Source organism: Hypanus sabinus, chromosome 10 (genome assembly GCF_030144855.1).
Source record: "Hypanus sabinus isolate sHypSab1 chromosome 10, sHypSab1.hap1, whole genome shotgun sequence".
Classification (NCBI taxonomy): Eukaryota; Metazoa; Chordata; class Chondrichthyes; order Myliobatiformes; family Dasyatidae; genus Hypanus; species Hypanus sabinus.
Window position 1 is genome coordinate 81,631,536 of NC_082715.1, and position 15,694 is coordinate 81,647,229.

General features: G+C 40.6%; 1 protein-coding gene across 1 annotated transcript in view; it reads right to left on the bottom strand.

The window, feature by feature from the left end:
- col21a1 (collagen, type XXI, alpha 1) overlaps positions 1-15,694 on the bottom strand; it is a 192,301-nt gene that overhangs the window by 54,386 nt on the left and 122,221 nt on the right. The window contains exons 17-20 of the mRNA XM_059983461.1: positions 11,955-11,999; positions 4,175-4,228; positions 1,856-1,909; positions 1,323-1,376 (exon numbers count right to left, since the gene is read on the bottom strand). Of these exons, the coding sequence (XP_059839444.1) occupies positions 1,323-1,376; positions 1,856-1,909; positions 4,175-4,228; positions 11,955-11,999 (207 nt within the window). The remainder of the gene's footprint in view (positions 1-1,322; positions 1,377-1,855; positions 1,910-4,174; positions 4,229-11,954; positions 12,000-15,694) is intronic.

Sequence of the window (15,694 nt, forward strand, 5' to 3'; positions counted from 1 at the left end):
GGTCAGCCTGATGCTGATCCTGACCTGCTCATTCCACCCACACCCTCCTCTCATTGATGCTTTGACTTGACTGTGACAAAAGAATGAATGATACACAATGAGCTTATGGTGGTATACATTTCTTCTGTTGCTCTTAGATCACAACACCTCATGTATGATCCATCGTGTGCTACCAGATCTGTTCTGATCATATTCCATTTAGCAGTTTTATAAATAATACCATCCAGTGCGTTCAGTAGAGATTACTTCTACATTAGGATTAGAATAGCTGTAATAGATAGACTAGGGAGGGCAAGTTAGAATAGACTTATCCTATCCCTTGCATTGGTGTACTACTTATTGTAGACTCTGCTATGCCTTTCAGGATTTGGCCAGTAGGCCTACTAATAAGACAATTTTGAAGATGAAGAATAAAATACTCTATCAATGAACCTTCTGCTTACTACTTCTACTTAAAATACTTCTACCAAATGTTGTTCAACATGGATGAACACTGATTCAACAACTGCGAGAGGACAGGTGGTTGTAATCAGGGACTTCTCCGATTTGATACTATGAGTCTTCATGGAGCACAAAGTCAATATTGAGGATTCCCAGGACTACTTTGTCTCAGCTGTGTACCACCTCCTATGGTAAGTTTATCCTTCTGTGGGACCGGACATAACTAATGATTGTAGTGGCACAATCTGGCACTGTGTCCGTAGGGCATAACTACATTTCGGTGAGTGGTGTTACATATAAACTAGACCAGAAGCAGATGGCATAGACCCTCTCCCAAGAGCAGTTTTGAATAAGATTGATTTTTACAATAAACTTGCAGTGCCAATATCATAATTATTAAAATTCCAGGTCATTAACTGAAATTTTATAGCTGCCAGTGAGAGTTTGGAACTCACATCTTCGGATTTTTTTTTTCCTGGCTTTTAGGTCATCTACTAGCAACCTTTTACACCTTCCCACAGTTTGATTCTTTTGTAAATATTGACAAGGGAATTTATGAAAGGAATAAACTGTTAAAGAAATGCAACAGAAAGATATCAAAAAGGTATTTACTGGCACTGCTTCATTCAGCCAGCTAATTAGCCTGTAAGTAAACTTCATAAGGTTTTGAAAGTATTGTAGTTATCTGTTCCAGTCATATTATATAGATAAATACCATAAATGCCTTTACAACAGCAGTCAGCTATCACATAAAAATATGAATTTTAATAATTACTTTTATTAAGTTTTCAAAATCATAAATTTTCTAAAAAAGTTAATCAGAGCTCAGTTTGAAAAAAAAAACTGGAGTGGCAGTCTGTGTAACAGCTATGGCTTATTACCTTACTGCCACCTTGTCCCTTAATTCCTCGTGGTCCTCGTTCACCTTTGTCACCCTGTAGTGTGAAACAAATTCATTAAAAATTGATATTCTGTATATTTTATCAAGACACTGTACTGGGGGAGGAAGAGGGGGACGAGGTGAGACAGGGAATGGGGAGGGACAGAGAGGGAGTAGGCAGAGAGGAAAGGTAGGGAGGGGGAGAGGAGTGGGATGAGGGGAGGGGGAGGGGGAAGCTGGGGAGGGAGAGGAGAGGGGGAGTAGGGGAGGGCAGGGGAGTAGGGGAGCGCAGGGGAGGGAGGGGGAATGGGGGGATGGGGAGGGGAAAATGGGAAAGAGGGATGGGAGAGGGAGAGGGTGGGGGAGAAAGAGGGAGCTGGAGGAGGAGGGGAAGGGGAGGGAGGGGGTGAGGGGGAGAGGGGAAGAGAAAGGGAGATGGGGAGAGGGAGGGGGAGAAAGAGGGAGAAGGGGAGGGGAAGTGGGAGAGGGGGAGAGGGATTTTTTTTGGATTGCAAGTTTCTTTGTATACAATACCTTTGGCCCTGGTAATCCTTGTGAACCAGATTTACCTGGCAGCCCCATTTCACCCTGATGATGCAAGAAATAAAATGTTAAACTCATGGAGTTGTATTTAAGCTGTGCAAAGATTCTTGAGGAATACTTGTGAACTTATATAAAAATCATTTGACTACAATTTAAGAATGGCATTAATCCAGTTATTTTGATCAACTATTCAATATTTTAATATTTTCTATTTTAGGAAATAAAGGACTATTTCTGGATATTTACTGCCATTCAATACATTCTCTTATCACATACCTGAGCATCCAGTGAAATTCTTAAGCATGAATGTATCAGTTACTTTTTTTGCTCATTTAAGCTACTAGCTATTTGTACATTTTTCTTTACAAATTATTATAATCAATTATAAACAGAGCTTCAGTGTTCTAATAGTGTCTACTCATGTGATAAAGAGACCTTCACATATGGGATACAATATACAAGATAAACTGAACTGCAATTTCCACTCAGAAGCATCAAGTCTATAACTAAGGTTGAGTGACAAGACTGACATTTATAGAATTCTGTATGTAATTTATGTTCCTCAAATGATTTTCCATTTCATTAGTAAAAAGGTATTGAGGAAAGCTCATTACATAATGAGAAAAAACAGTTAGAGGGAAAGGCGATGAGCCCAGACATCTCTGTTGACCTTACTCAGGGAGCATCTTGTGGTTGAAAGAATAGGATGTAGAGCAGGTGGCTGATCTATTATCTCCTGTTCTGCTTTTTTCACCAAAGCTGAAAGTTCCAGCAAAGATACTAGAGGTCGACAACAGATGTACTATAATTGCAGAGATTTTCTGAACTTATTGAAACATCTGGGAATTATTAATATTTTGTGATTTTATTGTACATAACATTTAAATTTGCAGGGACTTCAAGCGCATAATTATTTAGATCTTAACACAGCATGCAGAGCTGATGGAGAAGTGTGGGCTAGCTAATAACAACATAGAAAAGAGCTTAATAAATAAAACCAGCTGCTTTCACCAAATGATCTTTGGTGTCGCATAACACTGAGGTACTTTGCAGAGATGATTTCTTGGCATAGAATGATATTAGCATCATGCCTGTAGAAGCAGCATTAATGCTACGGAAGTTTTTACTTATATGGGAACAACAATATGCCAAACATTGAATGTAAATCTGTGCCATGTTGTTTCAAATATATACCCACCAACAAATAAAAAAAGGCAATGACAGGTGCAGACATAACACTAAGGCAATTTTGCACTGGCATTTATTTAAAAGCAATAATCAAGAACAGCAAAATGCATTATGTTATTTAACACTGTATACATGTCATTGCTGTCTATTACTAAACCTGGCAAATGCTTTTGTCATGTGACAGCTTCTAGGCTAAACCGTCATAATATCAAATTATTTATCAGGTTTCTGCAAAATAGACACGCATTAGAGGTAAAGATAGAGATACATGGATGACAATGGAGGAGTATGTTTAGAGCATAAATACACTTCAGACCAGTTAGAATGACAAGGTTTGTTTCTTGGTAAAAAGAATTCCCAGATGTTTCAATAAGTTCAGAAAATCTCTGCAATTACAGTACATCTGTTGTCGACCTCTAGTATCTTTGCTGGAACTTTCAGCTTTGGTGAAAAAAGCAGAACAGGAGATATTAGATCAGCCACCTGCTCTACATCCTATTCTTTCAACCACAAGATGCTCCCTGAGTAAGGTCAACAGAGATGTCTGGGCTAAATATCCTGGAATGACAGAAGCTGAGAAGCCTGTATCAAGAATGCTTATAGTCTGAGACAGCTTCAGATAACTTGTTGAAGTAGCATAGATAGCTGGGAACAGATCTGAAGCTCCCTTACATCTGGATGGAGGGAACGATTAAAAAGAAAGTTCAAATCCTCAGAGAAATAGTAACATCTACACATGTACTTCGCACTTTCAAGTTTGCTCAAATATATTACTACTCAGAACCATTACAGATTGAATAGATTTATCTACGCTTGACAGTATGGTATTTGGGCTGAACTTTAAGACAAGTTGAAATAGTGTTAGCTGTCCTTATAGAAGCTATTAATCTCCTTAGAATTTGTAACTGGTATCATGATGTTACAGTAGTCTCCTAAACTATATTGTTCTGAAGAACAGCCAAGAAAATTCAGCTTACTATGAATAAAAGAAGAATTTTTAAAAAGTTAGACGACCCAAAAAAAAAATCAGGTTTCCATGAATAATAACAAGACATTATAGGATCTGTTTTGGTACTCATCTAATTAGAATTTACAATACTCAAGTTTATTACGCAAAGTTACATTTGCTCCAGGAGGCCCTCTATCTCCTTTTTTGCCTGGATGTCCATCTTTCCCCTGAAATAAATGAAGGAAAATTTGTTCATGGACATTTTTGGAAGCAAAAATGTCAAAATCTATTGCAATACTGTACAAAGTGCACAATTTCTTAAATCAGGAATCTTTGTATACATTATACTGTTCACTTATGTTCCCATACATGACTTACTGTGTAGAGGTGTGGGGAAATACATACAAAACAAATACAAATTCAATTTTTCTACTCCAAAAGAAAGTTATACAAATTGTAAATAAGGCAAGTTATTATGAGCCAACCAATCCACTATTTATTCAACTAAACACTTTAAAATTCAGAGATTTCGTAGACTTTAAAATAATACAAATTATGTATAAAGTAAAAGATGGACAGCTACCACAAAGTATCCAAAGATTGTTTAAAATGAGAGAAAGTCAACATGATTTGAAAGGAACATGTACATTTCAAAAACAAAGGAGAGGGGTGAATCTATAGAACAGTTGTAGTGAGAACTTAAAAACATGCTCCACACTTAACAAATTTAAACAAATATTTAAAATTTATTTAATGAATAAATATAAAATACATGATTTAAAATGAATGGGAGTAATGTAAACAAATGATATTTGGAATTGGATTTTGTGTTAAAAGATTATGAAATTTTTCATTTTTGATGTGATGATTTTATCCTTTACTATTCTTTTGCTCTTAATATACCTGTAGAAGCTCTTAGGATTATCCTTCACCTTGACTGCCAAAGCAACCTCATGTCTTCTTTTAGCCCTCCTGATTTCTTTCTTTAATATTTTCTTTCACTTTTATACTCCTCAAGCACCTTATTTGGTCCTTGTTGCCTATACCTGTCATACATCTCTCTTCTTCTTTATCAGATTTCCAATATCCCTTGAAAACCGAGGTTCCTTATTCTTATTCATTTTGCCTTTAATCCTGACAGGAAAATGCAAACTCTGGTAAGTGGGAGGCCTTCAAAGGAGAAATTTTGAGAGTGTAATCACATCCTTGCCAGAAAACAACCTGTCCCAATCCACACTTTTCAGATACTTTCTCATTTCTTCAAATCTGCCCTTTTTCCAGTTTAGTACCTCAACCCGAGGACCAGATCTATCTTTATCCATGACCAAGTTGAAACTAATGGCGCTATGTGTGGTGAACTATGTGCCTGTCGGGACACGCCCCTGCTGACTGCTCCTGTGGCTCCTCCCACAGGCCCCTGTATAAAGGAGACCTGCGGCCTGAAGATCGGCCTCAGTCTCCAGGACCTTGTATGATAGACACTCACTCCTGGTTCCTTCTTCCAGTCAATAAAAGCCGATATCTCGCCTACGTCTCAGTGTGAGTTATTGATGGTGCATCACTATGATCACTAGACCCAAAGTGTTCCCCTACCCACACTTCCGTCACTTGTAGTTTCCACCTACCTCAATATATTGATTGAGAGAACTTTCCTGAACACATTTTACAAACTCTAACACATCTAGACCTTTGACAGTATGGGAGTCCCAATCAATATGTGGAAAATTAAAATCCCCTACTATCACAACGTTATGTTTCCTGCAGTTGTCCGCTATCTCTCTGCAGATTTGCTCCTCCAATTCTCGCTGACTATTGGGTGGTCTATAATACAACCCCATTAATGTGGTCATACCTTTCCTGTTTCTCAGCTCCACCCATACGGCCTCAGTAGACAAGCCCTCTCATCTGTCCTGCTTGAGCACTGCTGTAACATTTTACCTGATTAGCAATGTTAATTTTACTGAAGATCTTTGAGACTACTCCATCAAATGCCACCTTTGCATTGGAATATTATTGTCACATATACTGAGATACAGTGAAAAGCTTTCCTTGCATACTGTTTGTACCGATCATTACACATTGCACTCCAGAAGAATAAAGTGAAACAATAACAATGTGTAGTAAAGTGTAACAGGTACAGAGAAGAGCTGTGCAGGTAAACAATAGGGTACAAGATCTTCTTGACAAAGGAGAGCCACTCTTGTCTTACCTTTGGAATTCAGTTCTTTTGTCTATATTTCGTAACAAATAAATAATTAGGCCTGGAGCCAAAACATTATCGATACAGGACCACAAGTAAACTAGCCTTCCCTCCATGTAATCTGTCTATACTTTCAATGCTCCAGTAAAGCAGCCAGCATAACTAAAGACCCCATTCACCCTGGACATTCTTTCATCACCCCTCTTCCACTGGGCAGAGGGAACTAAAGCCTGAAAGCATGTACCGCCAGGCTCAGGGATAGCTTCTGCCCTGCTGTTATAAGACTATCAAATAGTTCCCTATTTTGATAAGTAGGGCTCTGACCTCACAGTCTTTTTCATTATATTCTTGAACTATATTGTTCATCTGCACTGCACTTTCTCTGTAGCTGTTACACTTTACTATGCATTGTTATTGTTTTACTTTGCTCTACCAGAATGCACCATGTAATGATCTTCGACCATAAGACATAGGAACAGAATTAGGCCCAAAACTGTTCACAATACTCAAGGTGAGGAGGCCTCACCAGTGCCTTATAAAGCCTCAGCATCACATCCTTGCTCTTGTATTCTCGGCCTCTTGAAATGAATGCTAACATGGCATTTGCCTTCCTCACCACTGACTCAACCTGCAAGTTAACCTTTAGGGTGTTCTGCACAAAGACTCCCAAGTCCCTTTGCATCCCAGCCACTGTTGGGAGGCCTGTATATAACTGCCATCAACGTTCTTTTACCCTTGCAGTTTCTTAACTCAACCCACAAAGATTCACCATCTTCTGATCCTATTTCACATCTTTCTACAGATTTGATGTCATTCTTTACCAGCAGAGCCACACCACCCCCTCTGTCTACCTTTCTATCCCTCCAAAATAATGTGTAACCTTGGACATTAGGCTCCCAACTACAACCATCCTTCAGCCACGTTTCAGTGATGGCCACAACATCATACCTGGCAATCTGTAATCAACAAAATCATCCACCTTATTTCTTATACCATACAGCCTTAGATATAACACCTTGAGTACCACATTTGCTATCCTTTCTGATTTATGCATCCCTAATGTTCTGCTACTCAGCCTGTTGGCTGCAACTAAGTCCCATCACCTGCCTGCCCTTCTTGACAATCTGAATGCACGCTTGGAAGTTGCTGACACGATGAAGGTAGTCCTTAACACTGCCAGAGATATACATGAATAAAATGCAAGTAAAACTTTTCACTGTATCTTGGTACATGTGACAATAATTAACCAATTCCAAACCCCTGACAAAATTATAACTATGCATCAGTCCGTACAATATTGTGAGTAATTTGGTTTGATAACACTTTTGATCACTCTTTCCATTACTTTGTTTAAGATATAGAGTAGGTTAATGTGTGACAACGAGTTGAATTAATTTTGTTTTGCTTTTGAATACATGACATACATAGGCATTTTTTCATGCTGTCAGGTATAAGTGCTATAATTCTTTTGAGCCAGTCTGGCTAGAAGTATGATGACATGAATCCATCAACCTTCTACCATCCTTGGTTCTGGACATGTAGGCTAAGGTGGGTTGAGTGGTTCATGGACAATGGGCTTGAGGCAAGACGTGTGGAATGTAGGCATGCTCCTGAGGGATGGTGGGAGCTGAAGATGGTAAGTGACTAGGTTGATGCAGTGGGTAATCATAAAAGGACCAATGAACAGGGTGAGAGCTTGCAGAAGTTGGTGCACAGGGGAAGATCTTGGGTGGACAGCCAGTCATGGTCCCCAGGCCAGAGTAGTTTGTCTGGGTGTAGACAGTGGTTGGCTTGGCAGCCCCCAGTGCAATTGACAGTTAAGATGGCCCTCCGTGCTCTCTTCTAAACATTCCTTCTCTATTTTCTGCCTGTTACACTGCTGGCATTTGGGACAGCAAAGAAGGTCCTCCATCTCTGGTGGTATTCAGGACCTTCTTCATCGTGCCAGTAACTTCCAAACATTCCAGCATCAGTGAACCAGGGCCCTGGCAGAAGGGACCTCCATCGTTGCCTCCTCTGTGGGAACCAACAGGGGTTGGTAGCCATGAAGCACTTCAAAAGGGTGGCATAACTGTGGCAGAGGTGGTGTGTAAATGTGGGCTCAGAGCAGATACTTCTTTTATGTGGAAGGATTAGAGGTGGAAAAGCATCACAGAAAATCCTCCACCTGCTTATTGACTCTTTATGACTGCTTTTTGGTCTGTGGATGATAGCCAGAGCACAAACTCACGAAGATACAGAAGAGGGAAATGATGTGTAGGCCCAGTATCCTGGGGGAAGCAATGGAAGAAAACTACATGTTGGAGAACAAGGTCTGCCATCTCAGCAGCTAACGGAAATTTGGAGAGAGAAATGAAGTGGGCTGTCAGAGACTCAGTCCACCTCTCTCATGATCACCCATCAGAAGATAGCAAACATATAATGAAATCTATGGTGATGTGGGACCACCATCGTCAAGGGACCACTGGTTGGAGGAATTGGACTAGGCACATTAAGGACAGGGATTAATGAACTGACACATGCATTCATGGTGGGCCACCAGAACTAGTGCCACAGAAAATTCAGGGTCTGATGTGCCCCAGAATGGGTGAGGAGTAGACCCACTGGAATGCCTTGGAGTTCATGGTTGCCAGCATGTACATGCAGTTGTCAGTTCTGTTGGCCGAAGCAGGAACGTGCTGTAGAGTTTGGTGGATTTGGTTCTCAAGGTCCCAGATGATCAGGGCAAGGACCTGCAAGAATGGAATAGTGGGCTCAGGGTCAATCTCCAGCTAAATCAAATTGAAGTGACAGGACATCTACCTTAGTGATCTTAGAGCTGGGTCAGTAGGATATGGTGTATTGCTCGAAGAAGAGGGCTCAGTGAACCTGATATGGGTTGAGTTGGCAGGTCTGTTGAATGGATGAGATTCTGATGGTCATTCCAGTTCAGGAAGAGCTCAGTGCTTCCATCAGCCTATGTATTCATTTCTCCAAGGCCCATTTGATGGCGAGTAGCTCACTGTTTCCTACTCTATAACGGTGCTGTGTAGAGTTAAACTTGTGTGAGAAGGCAGCAAAGAACATCTTCCCATCCAGTCCTCATTGGGAGAGGATAGCCCTGGTGTCCAAGTCAGATGCACCCATCTCTACCACAAAAGGTCTGAAGGTGTTTGGATGGTGGAGAATGCGAGTGGTGGTAAAGCATCTCGAGCTCCTTGTAAGTAAGATCTATGGCAGCAGACCGGGTTCTCTGTGAGTTAGGTGACTTAATGAGAAAGGTTAGAGGAACAGTCATTTGGCTCTAATTTCTAATTAGGCAGCTGTAGAAGCTGGAGAAGCCCAAGAAGTGCTGTTTCTGTTTGAGGGAGCGTGGTCAGGGCCATTCAAAGATAGCACCCACTTTCTCTGCACCTATCAATCATTATGCCTTGGAGTGAAATGAGTAACCCAGGAAGGAAATGACAAACTGGCATTTTTCTAACTTGCAGTACAGCTGGTTTTCAAGAAGATGCTGAAAGACTGAATAGACATGAGAGATGTGGTCTTGGGGGCCCAAAAGGCATCTCCAGGCATTTGTAGTTGCCAGTGGATGTTATCAACCTCATCTTCCTCTCATCCCCCCGGCAGATGTGGATCGGGTTGTACACACTTCATAGTTCCAGTTAGGGGAAGATGTGTGCTCTATGAAGTACTTTAAATATGCTATCTACCCATCTTCCTGGGTTTGGAGGCGTTTGTAATGAGGGTTCTACAGTCTGAAATAGTTCTGGGAATGGAAATGGGGCTACAGCTAATGATCTGAGGGTTGTTCCACAAGACACTTGTCAATTCAGAGTGATGAAGCTTTCGAGGTCAGTGGCACCTCCCAGGTAGACATCTCATTTTTTTAAGCATTCTTGAGAGGCTATGGTACCAATGAGCCAGCAGCACTTCTGCAGTCCAGCCACACTCTGCCACAAAGATCCTGAATTCCATAGCGTAATCCAGCACTGACTGTGAGACTTGACGCAAGAGAAGTTTCCAATCCAGTGCCTCCCAACCACTTCCCAAATGGTTAAAAACCTAGCACATTTCAGTGGTAAATTTTTTCATTTTTATAGCAAATGAAAGTTTTGTTGTTCCCAGTAGCGGCAGCCCAGGTCAGAACTCACCCAGCCAAGAAAGAAGTGACAAAGGCACTTTTGGCTCAGTCTGTAACATACAGAGATAGCTGGAGTTTGAAGTGCAAGACATTCTTGGACAGGAAGTTGCAGCACTGGGTTGGAGATCTGTCAAAGTGTTCAGGCACCAGAGAGAAGAGGTTGACTGGGGTGGGTTTGCTGCATTGAGACAGAAAGTTGGTTGAAAGCAGTGAGGAGATGGTCAGTAGTTTCCTGATGCTTTGGGATCATGTGCTCCTACAACAGACAATTTCCCTTAGACAAACATACCATGCTGGATCAATCGTTGGTTCACTTACCTTGTTAGAAAATGTAGAGGAGTCTTGACCCAAAAGCAGAGTAGCTGAGGTGATCTAACAGTAAACAATGCTTTACTAATAAACTGCAAAACAACAAGCTACATGGGGCCATGAATAAGGGAGAACAGATACTTAACACACAAGGTGAATAAATGCTAGGAATAACTAGTTGAAGCTGGCTGGCTTGTATGAATGAAGGAAGATTGTGGATTTGTCATCACCATTAGGTTGCATCTGGAATTTCTAGTTGGCGGACAATTTCCCTCCACGCTGCACTGTCCCGACACTTGTCCACAACATCCCTAGACTTGTCCAGCTTGGTCCAATCCATGATGTTATCCAGCCACGTTGTTCTTTGCCTTCCTCTTCCTTTCTTTCCCTCCACCTTTCCATATAGCAAGTGCAACAAGATGTTATCTCTCCACGTAATGTATCCACAATAAACAACTTTTAACTTCATAATCTTCTCCGGCAATGTCCATGGTCTATCAACTTCAGACAAAATCCTCTCACTTGAAACTTTCCCTACTCAGCTAATCTTCAACATTTGTCGATAGCACCACATTTCAAAAGCATTAACTCATTTCATGTCATCCTTCTTCAGGGTCCATGTTTCTGATCTGTACCTTGTCGTGGTTTTTCGTGCCCCACAAACAACCAGGAGACGCAGAAGATTCTTCAAGAAGTATTAAACTTTAATTTGCAAATCAGAGCTGAGACAGTCATTGAGCTAGTTGCCGATTGCCCACCGATCCTTGTACATAGCATTTTTTATAGCAATCTCCTGGTTTAGTTGCATTAGCATATCCAATTGGTCTATAGTTGCGTATCACAAGTACATCCAGCACTATTGTTTCTACCTATTGACTTAATTGTGTTCTAATCTACATCTCTTAGCTACCTTTCATTAACACACCATTGTCTTCTACATTCTTAAGATTTCATTCTCCTACTAAATTGGATACATGCATAGCAAATAGCAAACTCAGACTACATAATCTACATCAAAGCTGACTACATAATTTTGGTTACACAGCAAACAATGCAACTTTTATACTCCAATAACCTCAGCACTGATTTGGGCTGAGTTTAAATGGGCTGAAGGTGATGATTTGGAAACAAGTGGCAGGTGACTCCTGTTAGCTGGGTGGAGACTGGAAGGTGCTTGCCTGTGCAGGCCTGACAGTACCATTCTAAAATATTGACTGCAATGAATCATTGAGGTGATAATAAATATACCATTGTTACTTGTCATAAAATTAGTTTAAAATAATCAAAAGCCAAGAGAATATGTTTTAAGTTACATACAAACCTTGTGACCCATTGGACCCATATGTCCTGGTATTCCTGGAATACCCTATAATTAAATATATAACAAAATTATTAATTTTGACAATATCATTGAATTTAAATTTAATTCAAAAGACACAGCTATTTTGATGTCAAAAACAATAATACATTAGCAGTGAAGGAAAATTAATACTGTACTTGAACAAAAACAGTTAAAATGGGCAAACACGAGGAAATCTGAAATCTGCAGATGCTGGAAATTCAAACAACAACACACACAAAATGCTGGTGGAACACAGCAGGCTAGGCAGCATCGATAGGGAGAAGCGATGTCGACATTTCGGGCCGAGACCCTCGGGTCTCTGTAGATGTTGCCTAGCCTGTTGTGTTCTACCAGCATTTTGTGAGTGTTGTTGTCAGTTAAAATGGGATTGCTTTGGGGGAAGGAAATACACAGATTTATATCTCCATTTATTCATTAAGAGGCAATGAATATCTAAAAGTCAACTTCCAATGGAAAGATTAATTGTTTTGCTAGATTCCCTTGAGGGAAACATTTAATTGGTAAAAAGCTGTTCCTCTGGGGATTTCCATCTGGTGCACTTAATGCAAATCCAATATTCTTTGCACTGCAAAATTTTGTTGCCCTGCACATCTTCTTTAAACTTATCCCCTCTCATATTAAATGCATGTTATTGAGAATTAGTCATTTCAAAGTCAGAAATGTCTCTATTTAGGTCTCTCAATCTTCTAAACTTCAATCAGGTCTCTCTTACAGTATATGCCCTCTAATTCAAGCAGCATCCTGGTAAATCTTGTCTGCACCCTATCCAAAGCCTCCACATCTTTCCTGTAATGAGATAACCCGAACTGAATGTAATACTTCAGATGCAGCCTAACTCACGTTCAATAACTTCTTGACCGTTGAATTCAGTTCCTCATGAACTGTGAGGTCAGATTGGCAGATAAGTTAGGGAATGGTGTAAAACAACAGGAGCGTTGTAGTGGGTGACTTCAATTTTTTTTCAGAATCAGAGCCCGAATCAGGTTTATTATTACTGGCATGTGTTGTGAAATTTGTATTGGACCTAATATAGACTGTGACCTCCTTAGTGTAAGAGTTTTAAGAATTTGATAATTGCACCTGCAGGTGGGGAGTTCTTAAATCAATATATAGATAGTCCAAGAGTAGAAGGGGGTCAAACTGGATCTGGAATGAGCCTAACCAGGTGACTGACCTTTCAGTGGGAAAACATTTTGGGCACAGTGATCACAAATCTTTAAGCTTTAAGATAGCAGTATTCTAATTTTGTATAATTGTGTAAAGGTTATTGAGGTCAACTGACGTAGCCTTAAAGCAGAACTGACTAGTTCTGAAACAAACAGAAAAAGAAAGTTATCAAAAATGATAGGATAGCCACATAGCCCTGACTTCACTTCACATAATATTGAATATAGAAAAGTACAAGACTGGAACAGGGCCTTTGGCTGACAGTATTGCACCAAACTAACTAAATTAGTAATCAAATGACTAAATAAGCTAATCCTTCTGTCTACACAATGTTCATATCCTTCCATTTCCTGCAAATTCATGTGCTCATCTAAGAGTCTTTTGAACAGCTCTATTGTATACGCCTCCACTACCACCCCAGGCAGGGCATTCCATACACCAGGGGTCGGCAACCTTTACCACTGAAAGAGCCATTTGGACCCGTTTCCCACAGAAAAGAAAACACTGGGAGCCACAAAACCCGTTTGACATTTAAAATGAAATAACACTGCATACAATATTTTTTTTTGCCTTTATGCTATGTATAAACAAACTATAATGTGTTGCATTTATGAAATCGATGAACTCCTGCAGAGAAAACGAAATTACATTTCTGCATGCAACAAAAACATTTTGAACTCCGAAAAAAAAGACGTTGGGTTGAAGGTTACTTTTAAGTAAAATACTCAATGTCTATTTGAGTCCTTCTTGTATTTATGAAAAACGCCGAACTTAAATTGTCTGCCAGCAGCAAACCAAAAATAATGTCAGCCAGCTGTCAACCTGAAAAATAAAAGGACTATTTCACTGAACAATGAAAAAATATGAATATATGTAAAATAGGCAATTAAAATATTTATCATACTTGGTTAATGGGATTTCTGCTCCTGGACCTCAGCGCACAGCGTCTGCACATCAGGGCTGTATGATGTCACCTTCATCTTTACACAGGATCGCAAGCTGTCATCTGTGAGGCGAGCGCGGTGTTTGTTGGAGAACACCTGCTCACATACATATGTGAATCCAAAGATCGACAGGACTCCAAGCGCATACTTTTTAATGTTTACATAAATGTCGGGGATAGCATTCCATGTTTCGAACACAAGTTTGTCCGGTTCGGGGAGGTTTTCAATATCACTCCATTTGTGATTCTGAGCAAGAACGGCTTTCTGACGGGCAACATCTTCAAGGTCTGCTGTCAAGCGTCTAAACTTGGACACCCATATGTCTTTGTCAGCTATGTCGGCCAGTTCCATCTCAAGATCAGGTTGACTCACACCTGCCAATGCAGTCGTATTCAGTAGGGATGGATCAATGCTTAGGGGAGTGACCGGGAAGGATAATGTGTTTTTTTCCTCTCTGAACTCACAGAAGTGTTTCCTAAACAATGTTTGCATTGCAATGATTGCAGAATGTAAATACTCCGAATTTATCATGTTGTGAGCTTGTTTGAACTCTCTTAAATTGGGGAAGTGAGACAATGTGCCTTTCTGTAAATCTCTGGCAAGCACTGTCAACTTGCGCTTGAATGCCAAAACATCCTCCAACATGTGCAGGGCTGTGCGTCCTTTCCCCTGAAAAGCTGTGTTCAGCATGTTCAGGTGCGCTGTCATGTCTACCATGAAGTGTAGCTTTTCCAGCCACTCTGACTGTTCCAGCTCAGGAAAGGTGAGCCCTTTGCTGCCCAGGAAAGTTTTCACTTCTTTCAGACACATGACAAAGCGTTTCAGCACCTCCCCTCTGGACAGCCACCGGACTTTGTTGTGCAGCAGGAGATCAGAATATGCGCTTTCCAGCTTGTCCAGTAACAAACGGAATTGACGGTGATTTAAACTTTTTGCCATTATTTTATTGACAATCTGAATGACAACATCCATTACTTCTGTGCATTCCGGAGGAAATGTTTGAGCGCACAGTGCCTCTTGGTGCAAGATGCAGTGAAAAGTCAGCAGCTTTCTGTCCAGCGACTTCTGCAGTAAAGCCACAAATCCCTTGTGCCCTCCTGTCATACTTGGTGCCCCATCAGTAGCTACTGACACCAGGTGGGTAGTCTTTATTCCTTTGGCTCTTAAACAATTCAAGACAGCCTCACAGATGTCCTCCCCCCGTGTTTGGCCTTTTAGAGGTATCAACTCAATCAGTTCTTCCTGTGGCCCGGCAGAGTTTACATACTGGCAGAACAGCGCTATTTGTTCAATATCACCTTTGTCTTTAGACTCGTCACAGGCATTCGAGTAGGCCACAGCTGAATTGATGTCTTTAATTTGCTGTCTTGTGATGTCTTCTGCCATTTTTATGCTTCTGTCTTTGACAGTCTTTGCAGAGAGGGGCATATCCTTGATTTTCTGCACAATTTCACTCTTGTTTTTAAAGTCCGTGAATAGATGTTCTGAAATCTTAATGAAAGATTCTTTTATATATTCACCATCTGTAAACTGCTTCCTGTGCCTGACTATTTCCTGAGCGGCAACAAAACTAGCATATGTAGTTGA